This window comes from Mandrillus leucophaeus, unplaced genomic scaffold (genome assembly GCF_000951045.1).
Source record: "Mandrillus leucophaeus isolate KB7577 unplaced genomic scaffold, Mleu.le_1.0 Scaffold614, whole genome shotgun sequence".
Classification (NCBI taxonomy): Eukaryota; Metazoa; Chordata; class Mammalia; order Primates; family Cercopithecidae; genus Mandrillus; species Mandrillus leucophaeus.
Window position 1 is genome coordinate 1019225 of NW_012106631.1, and position 19558 is coordinate 1038782.

Below are 19558 nucleotides of genomic sequence, written 5' to 3' on the forward strand. Positions count from 1 at the left end.
TGAAAGAAATTATAATTAAAAGAAAAAATAAGCTTCTAATCATTTTTCTGTAAAGTGATGAAACATACTTGATAAATGTTCTTTGAATAATAGTATTTTAAATACACTTAATTTAGTAATCACACATTGTTTTTCACTTCTCTCCTGAAACAACTGCAAAAGCTTATTGTGTGTCTTGATGAGCTGATACTGTGAATTATTAGCTGATCTGGTTTTGTTTCTACTTGTTTGTTACCACAGGCTCATGCCTATTTAGACAAGGAGACACAGGGGTTGTTACCAAGCCACCCCAGAAACAAAGGCATCTATCCTTTGTCCTCAAATTCAAAAGCCACATCCATGCATGGCTAAAGGGTTTTTGGAAAATACTTAATCAAGTTCTACCTTCCCACCCATACTTGCAGAGGGGATCCAGGTTTCTCACTCCCTGGACATGGATCTAGGTTTTCCCCAAGAGAAGCAAAAAGGGGTATGAAGGTGCCATTCAAATTGGAGGAGGGAAAAGTTTAACTCCTTACCCTTCCAGTGACATTTTTTTCACCCCCTATGAAACCAAAAGTAAAGTATAAGGGAGAAAAGAGTTGGAAGATTCAAGAGACTTAGACAGTTATAGTCTCTGAGACGGGACCTGCTCTCTGAATTTGGCCATCCCTGTGCTTTTTGAGTTATTTCCGAGAGGAAAGCAAGAAAGAATTCTGAGAAAAAGTCAGGGATCCAGGGGTTAGAGAAGATCTTTGTCATGTTCTCTTATCCAGCATTCTGAACAAGGTGGGTGTTCTCAGCGTGCAAGGAATAGAGGAGGGGCGGCTGTGTAGAATGTCAGGGCAGGAGAGCCTGAGAGAGTGCCTGCAGTATTCAGTCAACCCCAGTGACTCTGTGATGTGAAGAGCAGCCTGTCCTTCAGCCCTGAGAAGTACAATGAGAAGGAGAATAAAAGAGAGCAAGCAAGCTGTGGAAATCAAAGATGTGGGGACCTGCATTGGGGAAGCAAGGGATCAGAGTCAGAAGGTAATACAAGCCAAAAACCAATGGGGGCTGTCTGTCTGGAAAGGTGAGAGAGAGGCCAGAGGTCAAGCAAGGACCTGATGCTCATCCGAAATCCATTAATACCACGACGCTAGTCCCCAGGGACTGCAACACCATCTAAAGAAGGAGGAAAGAGAGGTCAGAAACACTGGATTGACCAGGCTTACTCTGATTCAGTCAAAACACTTAAATGATAAGCTTTTATTTTCTTCAAACAGGTAGCATGGGGACATAGCTAGAAACTATGTTTGGTCATAGAGAAATAATGAAAGGTATATTATTTATGCACCTGATTTGTGGCCTAAGGATATGATATGTACAGACTTAAACAAAATACTAATATTTAAAAAATGTTTGCGCAGTACTTGGATTTTTTTCCTGTCTCATGTTTTCTGCAAAATCCAAAAAATTCCTGCTGAAGCAGAACAACATTTGTGTTGTCACGGATAAATTTTAAAAAGCATCTTGTTGAGTAGAAAGCAATTCATAAAGGAATATATATGGCACAGTTCCATTTATATTGTTTTAAAACAGACAAAACTAAACTATACATTGTTTAAAATTATACAAAGAGGGATAACAGCTTAAAAAAAGAATGATTATCACAAAATTCAAAATAGTAATCAGCTCATGGGTGGAAGAGATGGAAATAAATGATTAGAGAAGGCATCGAGAGGACTCCAAGGGCATGGCAAGATCATGTATTTCGTATTTTGGGGTCTAGATGGTAGATTTTCTACCTCTCTCCTTCCTTCTTCCCTTCTCCTCCTTTCTCCACCCCCTCCTCTCTCTCTCCCTCCCTCCCTCTTGCTCTCTTTCTCTCTCTTTCTTCCCCACCTACTGCAGATAATCATTTGAATTCCTACTTCGTGCCAGTCTCTGTTCAAAGAGCTTGGGATACATCAGAGATAGAAACAAACGTCCTTTTTTAAATGAACCTTATTTTTAAGGGGGTGAAACAGATAATAAAAATGAAGCATAATAGATCAACTATTTATAAGCTAGACAGGAATAAATGCCATGGGAAAGTACTTGAGGAGGAAATCAGAAGGGCAAGGGAGGGCTGTGGGTGGAATTTGAAATTTTTGCCAGCCTTGCTGACAAGGTTACAATGTAAGCTAGACTTGAAGGAGGACAGGGAAGCAGCCTCATAGTATTTGGGGGTAAAATGTTTCTGACAGAGAAATGCTGTAAAAAACTCCTACAGCAGGAAATACCTGATGTGTTGAAAGAAAGACAAGAAGGAAACAGTGTGGAGGTTAACGTGGCTGGGGTAGATACAAAAGCCAGCGAGGGGAGGATAAACGGGAAATTGAATAAGCCAGATAAGGAGCTGGAGACAGACATGGCTCATACAGGGCCTTGTGGACAGCAGTGTGGTGCAGCTGGCCCCTACAGGCTCATCAGATCGGACTGTTACTTTTCAGGAATGTTTGCAAGCTGGTTGTTAAAGACATTCATTATTAAAAATTAAATTACATAAGTTTAGAATTAAATTATATTTAAAAGAAAGATAATAAATGTTTATCAGTAACACTCACCATTGCCTAATTATTTTGAGGCATGGTACTGTTATCTGTGTCTTGAGGTTAAGACATGTCCTGATATGTCTGCCATATCTGTATGATGGAAATATATGATGTGCACATCTTTTCCCAGCTCCACGCTCAGACACATCATATTGATAGCTTGAAGCTGGTCATGATGGGAGTGTTTACACCATGGATATCATCAAAAGTTATGGATCAAGTCTTAACTTATTGTTTTATTATTGTTTAAAATGATGGAGATAATGTTTAAAATAGTGATTAAATTTAAACATGTATCATATCTTTAGCTATTACATTATAAATAACATATGATTTGAGAAAGTTTTTCTAGTATTCAAAACCAGTATCAAATCAAATGACCAAGAAGTTGTTTCCATTTTTGATGAACAAGTCAAGTTCTGACCTATGTCTTCTATGCTTTCATCATATTTTTAGAGACAGGGTATCTCTGTGGTGCTCAGACTGGCCTTGAACTTCTGGCCTCAGCCTCCCAAAGCACTAGGATTGTAAGCATGGATAACTGTGCCTGGCCTTTAACATTTTTTTTCCAGGTACGGGGTCTCACTCTATTGCCTAGGCTGGAATACAGTGGTGCAATCATGGCTCACTGCATCTTGGAACTCCTGGGCTCAAGTGATCCTCCTGCCTTGGCCTGTGTAGTCACTGGGATTGCAGGTGGGCACCACCACACCTGGTTCTATACTTCTGGCATAAATGAAATATCAACCAACATTCATTTCTAAACTATACTCATTTTTCAGTAGCAATCATAAATGACTATGGACAAAATAATTTGGCAAAAGTCAACAAAAAGCATTCTTTGAGAATCAGCTATATAAAATTTACAATAAAGGGTATTGTATATTTTATTATTATTATTGTAAATTATATGTTATACATTCTTTTTATCAGTAAAATATATAATAAACTTGCATATATGAATGTTTTGTGTGTATGCATACACACACACACACACACACACACACACACACATATATATACAGGCCACTAATGAAAATGAGCTACATTTATGTGACCCTATAAAATTTAGACATTGTTTTTCTGTATATGATTTCCTTTGTTATTAGGCGGTATTTATCATCCTACTGGTCCAGTATAAGCAAAAGTGCTGATTTTTCCCTCAATTCCATAGGTATCTTCCTCTCAAAGCTGCTTCTTAGATCTTCAAGAATCTGGAGCAAACTTCTTAGATCTTCAAGAATATGGTCAAGGATTCATGAGAGTGTCCGCTTCCTTGAGTAGTGAACTTTCATTATGGCCAATGTTATTATCTCCATAATTACATATGTTGAGGCCAAGAAAGCTTACATGATTTGCCTGGGACTTTATGGGTGGAAATAGAAGGGAGGGACAGTTCTCATTATTGCCCTCCACCTGCCTCACTAGAAGAACAGCCATGCACCCGCTTAAAATCTCCTGTTAGCTCTTCAGCAGTGCAGAAAAGGGTGCAGACTTAAGATGCTGAGAAATGCTGAACTGATGCAAATATTTTCCTCACCGTAAGTGGATAAAATTAAGCAAAAAAGGAAACAGTTGGGGGATGATGAAAAGCATTGTTTTACTTTTTGAAAAGCCCCTTGTCAAAAATGTGTCTACATACAACATTCTTAGACAGATCTTCCAAGCTCCTTAATAGAAGAGTTACTGAATAAAATTCTTCTTTAAAAAAGTTTTGGTATATTGATGACCCAGGAGCCTCATACCTTGGAGCCTAAGGATCTACAATCTCTCACTGCTCTAGGACTAGGGAGATGTTTCTGTGATATCTGTGAAATATAGCTTAAGAGTTAATATGATGATGATCAAACATCTGGAATTCTCTTCAAAGCCCGGATGCTTAATTAATATTCCAAAGCTCTAAACATCATATGACCTGCTTATTTTCATCTCAATGCAATTGTAATAAAGAAACTTTCATTTTCAGCATATAAGACTAGAAGTGGTAGGTACTGGAAAATTAAAATGGTAATATCTGATACTCACTGACTTTAAAATTGATGACTATTTCAGTAGACGTACTTTAATAGCTTATCATTTTAAAATTTTTATGCAATATTTCATGTATATAAATGAATTATATATGCATATATAAAGCACATGTGTTAGACATAATCATAATGATAAAATGAACTTTTATGTGTCTAGTGCCCAATCTAGGAAGTAAAATTCTACTTATTTCTAAATAAAAAAACTCATCCTACTCCCTAGAACCATTCTGAATATTTCAAAAAAGTCCTTTAGTTTTATCATATACATATTCTAAAACCTATTCTTTAGTTTTTAAACTTTCTACAAATGGAATCTTGCTATATTTCAGCAGTTTGCTTACTTTTTAAAATTTTACTTTAAGTTCTGGGATATATATGCAGAATGTGCAGGTTCGGTAGGTATACATGTGCCATGGTGATTTGCTGCACCTATCAACCCATCATCTAGGTTTTAAGCCCTGCATGCATCAGGTATTTGTCCTAATGTTCTCCCTCTTCCTGCCCCCCACTCCTGACAAGCCCTGGTGTGTGTTATTCCTCTCCCTGTGTCCATGTGTTCTCACTGTTCAATCCCCACTATGAGTGAGAACATGTGTTGTTTGATTTTCTGTTCCTGTGTTAGTTTGATGAGGATGATGACTCCCAGCTTCATCCATGTCCCTGCAAAAGACATGATCTCATTCTTTTTTATGGCTTCATAGTATTCTATGGTGTATATGTACCACGTTTTCTTTAACCAATCTATAATTGATGGGCATTTCGGTTGATTCCATGTCTTTGCTAGATGGGTAGATTGCAAATATTTTCTCCCATTCTGTAGGTTGCCTATTCACGCTGATGATAGTTTCTTTCGCAATGCAGAAGCTCCTTAGTTTAGTTAGATCCCATTTGTCAATTTTGGCTTTTGTTGCAATTGCTTTTGGTGTTTTTGTCATGAAGTCTTTGCCCATGCCTATGTCTTGAATGGTATTGCCTAGGTTTTCTTTCAGGATTTTTACATTTAAGTCCTTAATCCATCTTGAGTTAATTTTTGTATAAGGTGTAAGGAAAGAGTTCAGTTTCAGTTTTCTGTATATGGCTAGCCAGTTTTCCCAGCACCATTTATTAAATAGGAAATCCTTTTCCCATTGCTTGTTTTTGTAAGGATTGTTGAAGATCAGATGGTTGTAGATGTGTGGTGTTATTTCTGAGGTCTCTGTTCTGTTCCATTGGTCTATATATTTGTTTTGGTACCAGTACCATGCTGTTTTGGTTACCGTAGCCTTGTAGTATAGTTTGAAGTCAGGTAGTGTGATGCCTCCAGCTTTGTTATTTTTGCTCAGGATTGTCTTAGCTATATGGACTCCTTTTTGGTTCTGTATGAAACTTAAAGTAGTTTTTGTAATTCTGCGAAGAATGTCAATGGTAGTTTGATGGAAATAGCATTGAATCTATAAATTCCTTTGGGCAGTATGGCCATTTTCATGATATTGGTTCTTCTTATCCATGAGTATGGTATGATTTTCCATTTATTTGTGTCCTCTTTTTTCCTTGAAGAACGGTTTGTAGTTCTCCTTGAACAGGTCCTTCACATCCCTCATTAGCTGTGTTTTTAGGCATTTTATTCTCTTTGTAGCAGTTGTGAATGGGAGTTCATTCATTCATGATTTAGCTCTCTCCTCGTCTATTGTTGGGGTATACAAATGCTTGCAATTTTTACACATTTATTTTGTATATCGAGACTTTATTGAAGTTGCTTATCAGCTTAAAGAGTTTTGGGGCTGAGGTGATGGAGTTTTCTAAATGTAGAATCATGCAGTCTGCAGAGACAATTTGACTTCCTCTCTTCCTATTTGAATAGACTTTATTTCTTTCTCTTGCCTGATTGCCCTGGCCAGAACTTCCAGGACTACGTTGAATAGCAGTGGTGAGAGAGGGCATCCTTGTCTTGTGCCAGTTTTCAAAGGGAATGGTTCCAGCTTTTGCCCCTTCAATATGATATTGGCTGTGGGTTTGTCATAAATAGCTCTTATTATTTTGAAATATGTTCTACCAATACCTAATTTATTGAGAGTTTTTTAACATGAAGGGATGTTGAATTTTATAAAACGCCTTTCTGCATCTCTTGAGATAATCATGTGGTTTTTGTCATTGGTTCTGTTTATGTGATGGATTATGTTTATTGCATCCCAGGGATAAAGCTGACTTGATCATGGTGGATAAGCTCTTTGAAGTGCTGCTGGATTCAGTTTGCCAGTATTTTATTGAGGATTTTTGCATTGATGTTCATCAGGAATATTCGTCTGAAATTTTCTCTTTTTTGTTGTGTCTCTGCCCAGGTTTTAGTAATAGGATGATGCTGGCCTCATAAGATGAGTTAGGGAGGATTCCCTGCTTTTCAATTGTTTGGAATAGTTTCAGAAGGAATGGTACCTGCTCCTCTTTGTACCCTTGGTAGAATTTGGCTGTGAATCCATCTGGTCCTGGGTTTTTTCTGGTTGGTAGGCTATTAATTACTGCCTCAATTTCAAAACTTGTTTTTGGTCTGTTCAAGGATTTCGAGTCTTCCTGGTTAAGTCTTGGGAGAGTATGTGTGTCCGGAAATTTATCAATTTCTTCTAGTTTGTTTGCAGAGAGGTGTTTAGAGTATTCTCTGATGGTAGTTTGTATTTCTGTGGGATCAGTGGTTATATCCCTTTATCATCTTTTATCGTGTCTATGTTGTTTTTCTCTCTTTTCTTCTTTATTAGTCTAGCCAGCAGTCTACCTATTTTCTTAATTTTTTTGAAAAAGCAGCTCCTGGATTCATTGTGTTTTTGATGGGTTTTTCATGTTCTATCTTCTTCAGTTCTACTCTGATCTTAGTTATTTATTGACTTCTGCTAGCTTTTGAATTGATTGCTCTTGCTTTCCTAGTTCTTTTAATTGCGATGTTAGGGTGTTGATTTGAGATCTTTGTAGCTTTCTGATGTGGGCATTTAGTGCTATAAATTTCCCTCTTAATACGGTTTTAGCTGTGTCCCAGAGATTCTGGTACATTGTTTCTTCATTCTCATTGGTTTCAAAGAACTTCTTGATTTCTGCCTTAATTTCATTATTTACCCAGGAGTCATTCAGGAGCAGGTTGTTCAATTTCCATGTAGTTGTGTGGTTTTGTGTGAGTTTCTTAATCCTGAGTTCTAATTTGATACCACTGTGGTCCGAGAGACTGTTTGTTATTATTTAAGTTCTTTTGCATTTGCTGAGAAGTGTTTTACTTCCAATTGTGTGGTCAATTTTAGAATACTGAGAAGAATGTATATTCTGTTGATTTGTGGTGGAAAGTTTGGTAGATGTCTATTATGTCCACTTGATCCAGAGCTGAGTTCAAGTCCTGAATATCCTTGTTAATTTTGTCTCGTTGAACTGTCTAATATTGACAGTGGGCTGTTAAAGTCTCCCACTATTATTGTGTGGGAATCTAAGTGTCTTTATAGGTCTCTAAGAACTTGTTTTGTGATCCGGGTGCTCCTGTATTGGGTTCACATATATTTAGGATACTTAGCTCTTCTTGTTAAATTGATCCCTTTACCATTATGTAATGGCCTTCTTTGTCTTTTATGATCTTTCTTGGTTTCAAGTCTGTTTTCCATTTTTTTATTTTCTTTCTTGAGTTGGAGTCTTGCTCTGTCACCAGGCTGGAGTGCAGCCTCAATCTTGGCTCATTGCAAGCTCCGCCTCCCAGGTTCAAGTGATTCTCCTGCCTCAACCTCCTGAGTAGCTGGGATTACAGGCACACGCCACCATGCCCAGCTAATTTTTGTATTTTTAGTAGAGTTGGGGTTTCACCATGTTGACCAGGATGGTCTCCATCTCCTGACCTCGTGACCCACCTGCCTCAGCCTCCCAAAGTGCTGGGATTACAGATGTGAGCCACTGCGCTGGCCCTCAAGTCTGTTTTATCAGAGACTAGGATTGCAACCCCTGCTTTCTTTTGCTTGGTGAATTTTCCTCCATTCCTTTATTTTGAGGTTATGTGTGTCTTTGCACATGAGATGGATCTCCTGAATACAGCACACCATTGGGTCTTGATTCTTTATCCAATTTGACAGTCTGTGTCTTTTAATTGGGGCATTTGGCCCATTTACATTTAAGGTTGATATTGTTATATGTGAATTTGATTCTGTCGCCATGATACTAGCTGTTTATTTTGCACACTAGTTGATGTAGTTTCTTCCTACTGTCGTTGGTCTTTATATTTTGGTGTGTTTTTGCGGTGCCTGATACTGGTTTTTCCTTTCTATATTTAGTGCTTCCTTCAGGAGCTCTTGCAAGGGAGGCCTGGTGGTGGTGAAATCCGTTAGTATTTGCTTGTCTGCAAAGGATTTTATTTTTCCTTCTCCTGTGAATCTTCATTTGACTGGATATGAAATTCTGGGTTGAAAAATTCTTATCTTTAAGACTGCTGAATATTGAATATTGTATATTGCTCCCACTTTCTTCTGACTTGTAGGATTTCTGCTGAGAGATCTGCTGTTAGTCTGATGAGCTTCCTTTTATAGGTGACCTGACGTTTTTCTCTGGCTGCCCTTAACATTTTTTCCTATGTTTCAACCTTGGAGAATCTGATAATTATGTGCCCTGGCGTTGATCTTCTCATGGAGTATCTTAGTGGTGTTCTCTGTATTTCCTGAATTTGAATGTTGGCCTGTCTTGCTAGGTTGGGGAAGTTCTCCTGGATAATATCCTGAAGTGTGTTTTCCAACTTGATTCCATTCTCCCAGTCTCTTTCAGGTACTCCAATTAATCACAGCTTCAGTCTCTTCACCCAGTCCCACATTTCTCAGATGTTTTGTTCATTGCTTTTCATTAGTTTTTCTCTAATCTTGTCTGCATGCCTTATTTCAGCAAGATGATCTTCAAACTCTGATATCTTTTCTTCTGCTTGATTTATTCAGCTATTGATAATTGTATATGCTTCACGATGTTCTTGTGCTGTGTTTTTCATCTCCATCAGGTCATTCATGTTCCTCTCTAAACTGGTTATTCTAGTTAGCAGCTCCTGTAACCTTTTATCAAGGTTCTTAGCTTCTTTGCATTGGGTTAGAACATGCTCCTTTAGCTCAGCAGAGTTTGTTATTACCCATCTTCTGAAGCTTACTTCTGTCAATTAACCCATCTCATTCTCTGTCCAGTTCTGTGTCCTTGCTGGAGCGGTGTCACAATCATTTGGAGGAGAAGAGGCATTCTGGCCTTTGGAATTTTCAGCGTTTTTGCACTGTTTCTTCCTCATCTTTCTCATCTTCCAGGTCATCTTCATGACTGAATTTATCTACCTTTATCTTTGAGGCTGATAACCTTTGGATGGGGTTTTGTGGGAGGTCATTTTTGTTGATGCTTTTGTTATTGTTGCTTTCTGTTTGTTAGTTTTTCTTCTAACAGTTAGATCCCTCTTCTGCAGGTCTGCTGCAGTTTGATGGGAGTCCACTTCAGACCCTGTCACCAATGGAGGTTGCAGAACATGAAAGATTGCTGTCTGCTCCTTCCTTTGGAAGCTTCAGCTCTCCTGGATGAGGTGTCTGTTGACCCCTGTTGGGAGGTCTCTCCCAGTCAAGAGGCACAAGGTCTGGAACCTGCTTGAGGAAGCAGTCTGTCCCTTAACAGAGCTGGTGCACTGTGCTGAGACAGTCGCCCTTGTTAGGGTCAGCTGCTCTCTTCAGAGCCAGCAGACAGGAAAGATTAAATCTGTGGAACCTGCAACTGCAGCCTCCTCTCCCCTTAGGTGCTCTGTCCCAGGGAGTTGAGAGTCCTGTCTGTAAGCCCCTGACTGGAGCTGCTGGATTTCCTGCAGAGATGCCCTGCCCAGTGAGGAGGAACCTAGAGAAGCAGGCTGGGCACAGCCGCTTTGCTGCGTTGTGGTGAATTTTGCTTAGTCCAAACCTCCTAGACTCCTTCGCACTGTCAGAGGAAAACCACCTACTAAAGTCCAGCAGTTTGCTTATTTTGCACAACACTGTGTCTTTCATTCCTGTTGGTGATTAGTTAAATTTTAACAGTTTTATGCTGTTCCATAATATGTACATACTATAGTATATAAATCAATTTTACTGTTTTTTCCACTTTATTTTGCACTCGTGAACAATGCTGCTATGAATATTTTAGACATATCTTTGATGCATATGCGTAAAAGTCTCTCTGGGGTAAAAATACAGAGGTAAAATTGTCGAGAAGTATGGCACATGCATCTTTAAATTTCCTACAGAGTGCCAAATTGTTCCATGAAATGATTATATAATTTTACCTATATACAAGTAATATGTAAGAAAACCAAAAAACCTGGCATCATTCTTGATTCTTCTCTTCACTTTGTTTCCTACATCTAATCTGATAACAAATCCTATCAGTTCAGCTTTCAAAATACCTGGATATCCAGAATCCAATCTCTTTTTGCTTACCCTCCTTCTACTCATGCATACTGGTTTAAGCCACAGTCTTTATGTATCTAGAAATTATACACCCTCTCAACCATTACTACCTGGTCTAAGCTCCCATACTTCTCCTGGGTTATGAACAACAGCCTTCTTTCTGATCTCCTTGTTTCTATTTTTACTGCCCAAACAAAAGAATATTTTCCATTCTGTAGCAGAGTAATCCTTTTGAAACCTCAGTTCATATCAGTCAACTTTGTTTTCTCAAAACTCTACATTTGGTTTCCTGTCTTTCTTGGGCCAAAACCAAAGGTCAGGCACCACATTGCCCACCCATCACATTGCCTACATTATTCCTACTTGTTCAATGTCTTCCGCTTCACTGCCCTTCTTATTGTTTCTGGCATGTCAGGCAAGCTCGGTCTCCTACATAATGTGCTAGCCAATCCCTTTGTTTAAAAATTTGTTACCCCCCACCCTCCCAGACCTCTCCATGGTTCTCTTTCTAACCTCCGTTGTGTATTTATTTCAATTATTTCTTCCTCAGTGAAGCTTTTCCTTACTGGCTTATTATAGAGAAAGTATCCCCAATTTCCATAGTAATTTGATTTTCTTAATCTGGTAATGTCTTTAATTTTCTTTATTCCTAATAGTTTTGCTGGATTTAGAATTCAGCATTAGGGATACCCCTAGTTACTATATAGTAGCCCTATAACCCTTATTTCTATAACACATGGTAGAAACATAATAAATAATAGTTATAGTGATAACAGCAAACTCATATAGCACTTAGTACTCTAGACACTTCTAAGCAAATTATATTAATAAATTCATTTAATTCTCTTAAAACCTATGGTGAAGAGGAAGACTTCCTGCTATAGTGATGTAAAGAAGTCGAGTATTTTCTCTTCTTAAAAAAAGAGTGTAAAACTAGACAGCATTAATAAAAACAACTGTTCAATGACTCTGGAAATCAATCAAAGGGACATAATAATTTGAGAAACATTTATTCTTGAAAAATTATTGAACATTCAGGTAAAAATAGCAGGAGCCTGTGACCTCCTTGCCTGAAGTTACTCCCACTCCTCCATCTTCCTCTCCAACTCTGACCTGGGAATGGAAGCAAAAGCCAACCTTCCTGCTGGATGTGGTAGAATCAACTTGGAGTGGGAAAGAAGCAAGTAATTCTGGTTACTTGAACATAAAATGGTGAATCTGCTTAGACTAGATGGGAAAAGTCCCAAGCTTTGCCAGGCTAAGGTTGGGGTGCAAGTTGGGGTAAATGGTAGACCAGCAGGATTTCATAGAAAAATCCTAAAAATTAGAGAGCCATAGAGAGGCCATTTATATAGTCAGTTTTAAAATTGATCTAAAAAAATTCAAGACAAGTTTTTAAAATATGTTTTTAAAATTAAAGAAAATAATTTTGAAGAATTAAAGGAAAATATGCTAACAATGAATGAAAATATAAAATATCAACAGAGAAATAGACATTATAAAAAATAAGCAAATGGAAATAATAAAATTTAAAAAAAGTAGCTGAGATAAAAAGTTAATTCAGTGAAATCAACAGTAGGATTGAGGTGGCAGAGAAAGAAACAGTAAACTTGAAGATAAATCATTAGAAAACAGCCAATCAAAAATGAATGAAGAAGGAAGGAAGGAAGGAAGGAAAGAAGGAAGGACAATTAAAGAAATTGAGAGAGATCCAGAGCATCCGGGACAATTTCCAGAATCCTAAGTTACGCATAACAGGATCTTCAGAACGAGAGAACAGAGAAAAAGAGGCAGAAGAAAAACATTGAACAAAATGGCAGAAAGCTTCCCAAATTTGATGCAAATTATTAATGTATGCATTTAAGCTCAATGAACACTAAGTAGAATATTGAAAAAAAACCCTAGATATATCATCATCAAATTGCTGAAAGTCAAAGTCTAGAAAACAGAAAGAAAAAAATAAGACTCAGTACAGCAACAATACAATTTATTTTTGGTCAACACTGTATCAGAAACTACAGAAGCCAGAGGCAATAGAATGACACATTGAAAGTGCTAACAGAAAAAAAAATCATTCAACAATTCTAAATCAAGTAAAATTATTCATAAATAAAAGTAAGATACAGACATTCCCAGATTAAGAAAATCTAATTGTCAGCATAACTGTGTTATAAGAAAATACTTAAGGAAATACTCCAGTGTGAAGAGAAATGACACCAAATAGTAGCTCAGACACACAGGAAGAAATGAAGAACATCATAATGGCAAATATGTGAGAACATATAAAAGATTGAATATATGAATGTGTGTGTCTGTCATCTGTCAAGTTCTGCAGGAATTAATGTGTTATTTCTGGCTCTCTGATCTATTCCTGAGGCCCATCTTATTATCTCTGCATCACAGTCACACTGACTTTATTACTTCAGTATAAGAGTAAATTCTGATATATGGCAAGTGCTCCTCTTTTCCTCTTTTATTATCCTTCGGGATTGTCTTGACTATTCTTAGCTATTTGCAATACTATATAGATTTTAGGATCAATTTGTTAAATTCCATGAAAAATATATTGGAATTTTCACTGGAAACATGTTATATTTATGGTTGACTTTTGGGATAATTGAAAACTTTTCAATATTGTGTTCCTCTGACTATAAATATGATTTAACACTCTATTTTGATGTCATATTATGCATTTTAAGAAAAATAAGTTTATTCCTGAGTATATTAAAGCTGCAAAAAGCACAAGGAAAAAAATTTCTGGCTGAAAAAATAACTACAAAGACCCTGGAGTATTTTAAACTTCCAAGAGGTCATTGTGCAGGGAGTGTAGTGTATGAGGGAGGCAGAGCTGTGGGAATGAGTGTGAGAAGAGGCAGAGGCCAGATCTGGATATAAAAGCTAATTCCTGCACGAAAGATAATAACTGTTTGGATACCGACTCACAAACCTACTAAATGGACTAATTAATTTGAAGCAGCTAATATGTCAGAAATAACTATAGCTACCTTCCCATTCGATTTCTGTGGTGGTTGATTACTAATGATTTCCCCAATTCTTGTCAAAATTCTGAGTCAAAAAAGCAACTTAGTGAAACAGAAAAAAACACACCCAAGTCTCTGACATGAAGTGATAACACCTTTAATGCAACACAAAAGCTACTTGCCAAGTAAAATCCAGGCTGGAAAGCACCTCTACGAAAGCACAGGAGTCTATATTGTACCACAAAGTTTTGTCACCATTTCATTATCTCATCTTTCAGTATCTAGTTTGCCACCACCCACTGATGCACATATCTGCAGCCCATGTGGCACAAACAAACCAGAACCTCTTTTTATCTAATAAATGAGCCAACTTTCTCATGAATAATCAAAGAGTAGCCAAATTCCAAATGCCGTCAAGGGCTTACACATTCTATAGAAGAAGAAATCTAGAAGAAATAATTCAAACTCTTAGAGGAGAAGTGAAGACAGAGAGAGATGGCAGTAAAGCCTCATAAACAACACTACCTTGTGCAGCTAACTCTTTCCACCTCTCTTTGTTCTGCTGAATGATGTCCACCAGGTTGTTCTTGAAGCTCTTCAGGTCCACTGCTGCAAGGGAGTAGTCTGAGGAATAGGACCCATCGCTCATGGAACCTTTTGCATTTGGTCGTCTTAGTGCATCAGCAATGTGTAACCCCACAATTGTGGTTGAGCTAACAGTAACAACCAAACAAACCAAAGAACACCATCAGGATATGGGGTGAACGAGGAAAACCTGAAAAACTTTACAAAACCGACTAGAAAAGCAGGGTAGTAGATGGTCAGTACAAATTCTGAGCACGTGGCAGCTGCTCACCTCCTTTCTCTCCCACCCCACACTGGATTCTCCTTAGTACACACCTTAGTATTTCATATTTTGTGTATTAAACTTCAGTTCTCAAAGGCAGATGCAATATAATATAAAGCCACTAGGTGGCAATACTCCCTAATAATTCTTGTGAGAATTCTCTGCCTAGATGTGAGAAATATAGATAATCATTAAGGAAAAGGTTACTAAACATCACAAAGATGAAAAATGATGCAAAAAAGAAAATATCATACCCGCTTGCCACGTAGGAAGAAGTAGTTTCGGCTTTTGAGGCTTCCTCTATAAGAGGAATAACAATTTTCTCTGTTGAGTCTGTCAGAAGAGAAAATGTTGGCTCTACTATGAAATCGATGAAACCTACAAAAGCCAAAATGAAGAGAGAGAGAGAGAGAGAGAAATTCAAGTGTTACAATTTCCTGAATTCTGAAATCAGAAATAATGAAGAGCCTCTCACAATCCTGGGATAGCGAGTATCAACTAAAATACTGGTTCTGCTTACCCTTTGTATTGTTTTAATCTAATAATAATCTTTAGAGATGGTTCAACTGCTCTATAAAATAGTACTTGAAGCCATGGAAGTGACGCAATTTAAGCTTGTTAACTCAAATATATTGACTTTTCTATTTACTATTCAGCCTTAAATAATACACTATTGCTAACAATAAATTTAGATCCAATGATAATGACTATAGTTTTCTCTCAACAACAGGGATCATTATCCTTTTTGAAAGCACATCATGTACATTTTGGATTTCACTATTTACTAACAAGAAATCATATCTAAACTCCAAAGAAATTAAGTAATTGAAGGTTTTTCTCAGGTAACAGGACGACAATTGCTTTTTGTTTCTAACTATATCAGTCAGAGCTTTCTGCCAGTGTGTTAATATTTCAAATGGCTGTTTATTGTTCTCTGGATGTAAAGTGTTAGTTCACAGCATGTGGGTGTGTTCTGTCAAATCAGTGAAGAGAAAAGTAACATCTCTGGGAGACAGCATTAATCCCACCACTTTGAGATGTCAGTATTGAATGAAGACTTTTACATTTAAAGTACTCATCAAGATAGAAAATGACACACACAGAAAAGGGCATTGTCCTCTGGAAGCATTTTCCATCCCGTGTTTAGGCAGAGGAGGAGACAACAACCTATTCTAAGGTCTGTGTACATGGCAATATCCCAGATCCCAGGACAGCTGTGGGTGCCTCAAGTCAAGAATTTGTTGTTGGAAACACATCTGAGAGCAATGGACTACCACCTGAATAAAGAAGAATAGCTGGAGGGGGGCTTTTTAAGTGATAATGTTCTGTAAAGTATGCACATTTAAAGATTGTCCATCCAATGCTTGGATAAAAGTAATTCACATTTCAAGTAACTGCATTACTTATAATGTATAATAAGACACATTTTTAATTTAATAAAACTTCAATAGTTTTAATGGATGCCTTCATGTTAAATCAGTGTTAACTGATCACCCAGGGTACTATTTTAAGTTCTATGTTCTTGTGTGTGTGTGTGTGAGAAGGAGTTTCACTCTGTCGCCCAGGCTGGAGTGCAGTGGCGCGATCTCGGCTCACTGCAACTTCTGCCTCCTGGGTTCAAGTGATTCTCTTGCCTCAGCCTCCCGAGTAGCTGGGATTACAGGTGCCCACCACCACGCGTGGCTAATCTTTTGTATTTTTTAGTAGAGACGGGGTTTCACCATGTTAGTCAGGATGGTCTCGATTTCCTGACTCGTGATCTGCCCGCCTCGGCCTCCCAAAGTTCTGGGAATACAGGTGTGAGCCACCGCGTCCGGCCAGTTCTGTCTATGTTCTTAAATGCCTGAGATGTGTAGACTGTCAACTGGGGCATCACCTTTACTAACATGGCTGCAATTTATATTACAGCAACAAGCCTCAGAAACTTCCATTCGTAGCTTGCCACATCAGGTCCTTAGCCTGCCACATTTACACTTACTAAGCAAGAATAGGCACCTGTGTTATGGTCTCTAGAAAAACAGCTGTTGAAACATGGATGGGAAGGGGAAGAGGTCGGAGCACGCAGCTTTCCCACAGCTGACTGCCCCAAAGCTTTGTGATGGGTGGTGCCGCAGCATAACTACACAGGTAAGAAGTCATCCTTGTGTTTATTGATCATATTGTTCAGTAACAAAAATGCTGGTTCAGCGAATAATTATTACAAGTATTTGAGTCATGCAACACAGCAATAATATGTTTTAATAATGAACTGGACTTGAAGTCCCCAACCCAAATACAGATGATAAGAATGAATGTGGTTGGGGGCATTATCATTTTGCAAATTTCCTGTTGTTGGTTAATCTATTCACATCATGAGAGAAAATTTTTCCAAATGAAATGCGCACTACTATATTAAGCATACCATGGAAACTTAGTGATAGAACAAGTGCACTAATATTTTCATTGAGTTGACCTCTATCTAAAGAATTAAATTACAGAAAACAGTAATCAGCAATAAAATAACATAAAATAGTCTCCCACACAAGACAATGTTATATTTTGTAAAAGGGTTAGAACCATGATAACAATTACATTTACTGTTACTTTATTGAATTCATTTTGTGAAAATGCTTCAATAATTCTTATTCAGCACCATAGAGATCCATTTAAAAATCAAATGTGTCATGAATATGGAGTGAGGTTTTCATGGAAGTTACCCCTTTAAGCAACATGGTTTACACATTTCAAAACTGACAAGCACACACTCACTTTCCGCCACCACAAATCATCAGTATTACCTATTTGTGACTGGGCCACCATGGTTGACTTCCGATCACAAAGTGGGGAAAAGGGAAGCCCTAATTCAGCTTCTTTATCTCCCTGGAGAAAGAAAAGCACATTAATATAGACTTGCGTTGGAGAAGCTAAAATAATGAGCAACCTAAGATATAAAGCCTAGAAAATTCATATCTTTCATTTGTTAATTAGGAATACTTTTGTCTTATTTATAAAAACAAAAGCTATAGTCCAAGTTTATATAATTTTTCTTGGATGGTCTCCTTTTGGGGACATTTTGCAAGGAGAAAAATGATGAATGTTTTCAGGACCTGGAGACATTGCTTTGGCATTACAATCCCTTGACTTTTAAGAGACAAACGTTTGCTTTTGGAATTTTCCAAAGTCACCATAAAATAGCTAGCCATCTTATTGTGTTACCTGACATTTAATTAACCATCCAAGTTAATTTATTTATGCCAAGTATATCAGCAGACCTTAAGTATCAAAATTTTGTGACAGAACTGTTTTTCAAAATTAAAAGTATATGATTTGAAACACCTTTCTATTCATTAACCAAGTTTCATTAAATCTTCCACAACATATAATGAGGAATTTCTTCAACATTCTTACATTCAGTGTGCATAAACTTATTTTAATATTTTCTCCTCAGAGAAAATTGAAATATCAATTTTTTTATTATTTGATCTCATCTAAAATAGATTAATTGAGCACATATGTTAAAGAATTCCATTTATATTTGGGTTTTACTTCAAGAGAAGTAATTAAATTTTCATCTTCTAAAACAAAGGTTGCTGTTCTGGTCAAACCTTTAATATCACAAGGTTTATTAAACTTTGGTTCTTTCCTTTTGCATTAAAGGAGATGTGCTTATGAAAGAAAGAGGAGAGGATCCTTCCTTGTTCTTGTTCATTGCAATTGCCTGGCCATTTGAAAGAATGTTTTAGGTTCTATTTTCTCCTAATTTATTGGCTGTATACCTTCATGAGCAACACCAGCCTTGCATCGTAAGTCCATAACTTAGGATAAAATACCTAAGGACCCACGGTTTCCTTTCACTCTGTTTCCATTAACATCTTTCTATCCTAATCTTTACAATGTCATGTCAACATGTAGCTTTACAATTTTTTGAGAATATCTTCTAGAGCAGTTCCCCTAAACCATGCCTTTGATTATGAGAGTTATAGGCAGAAAGTCTGGAATCAGAATTGTTGGGGAAAATCCAGATATGATCATCAAAGAAATAGGAAAATTAGTTACAAACAGGAACATTTCACTATGTCATAACTCAGAGAAAATATAAGGAATAAGAATTTCTGTGACCTCTGCTAGTAACTCCCCTAATTCCTCTGGATAATAATAACACTAATTCCATGTGAAACTGTTATTTATACTCAGGTTAAAGGACAGACGGAAGGGAATTATTAATGCCACCAGTCTTAGAGTCAGAAGATACAGTCAGCTGAGTCCCTGCTGTTCTAGGGGTTATTGCTGTTACTTCAGACATAGCACAACCTTTGTTGAAATGAATTCTCCTTATCTGTTACCTAATTTTGTGATCTTGATTTACTTGTTTTAGGGATAAAATATAATAGATATAATAGTATCTATCCTGAGGTTATCTAAGACTATTTATATGAAGCATAAAGACAGTGCCTGCCACTTAGTAGTCATTAAGTTTAGCTAATAAGAAACATAACTTAGGTCAGGCGTGGTGGCTCACACCTGTAATCTCAGCACTTTGGGAAGCCAAGGCAGGTGGAACACAAAGTCAAGAGATTGAGACCATCCTGGCCAACATGGTGAAACACTGTCTCTACTAAAAATACAAAAATTACCTGGGTGTGGTGGCCTGTGCTTGTAGTCCCAGCTACTCAGGAGGCTGAGGCAGGAGAATCGCTTGAACCCAGGAAGTGGAGGTTGCAGTAAGCCAAGATCGCACCACTGCACTCCAGCCTGGGTGACAGAGCAAGACTCCAACTCAAAA

General features: G+C 37.5%; 1 protein-coding gene across 5 annotated transcripts in view; it reads right to left on the reverse strand.

Annotated features, from left to right (window-relative positions):
• The window catches only part of PDE1A (phosphodiesterase 1A, calmodulin-dependent), a 421413-nt gene that overhangs the window by 38807 nt on the left and 363048 nt on the right, over positions 1-19558 (reverse strand). For all 5 annotated transcript variants that reach the window (XM_012000052.1, XM_012000056.1, XM_012000053.1 and 2 more), the window contains 3 exons: positions 17574-17655; positions 15051-15174; positions 14475-14662 (listed from right to left, as the gene is read on the reverse strand). In XM_012000052.1, the coding sequence (XP_011855442.1) occupies positions 14475-14662; positions 15051-15174; positions 17574-17655 (394 nt within the window). The remainder of the gene's footprint in view (positions 1-14474; positions 14663-15050; positions 15175-17573; positions 17656-19558) is intronic.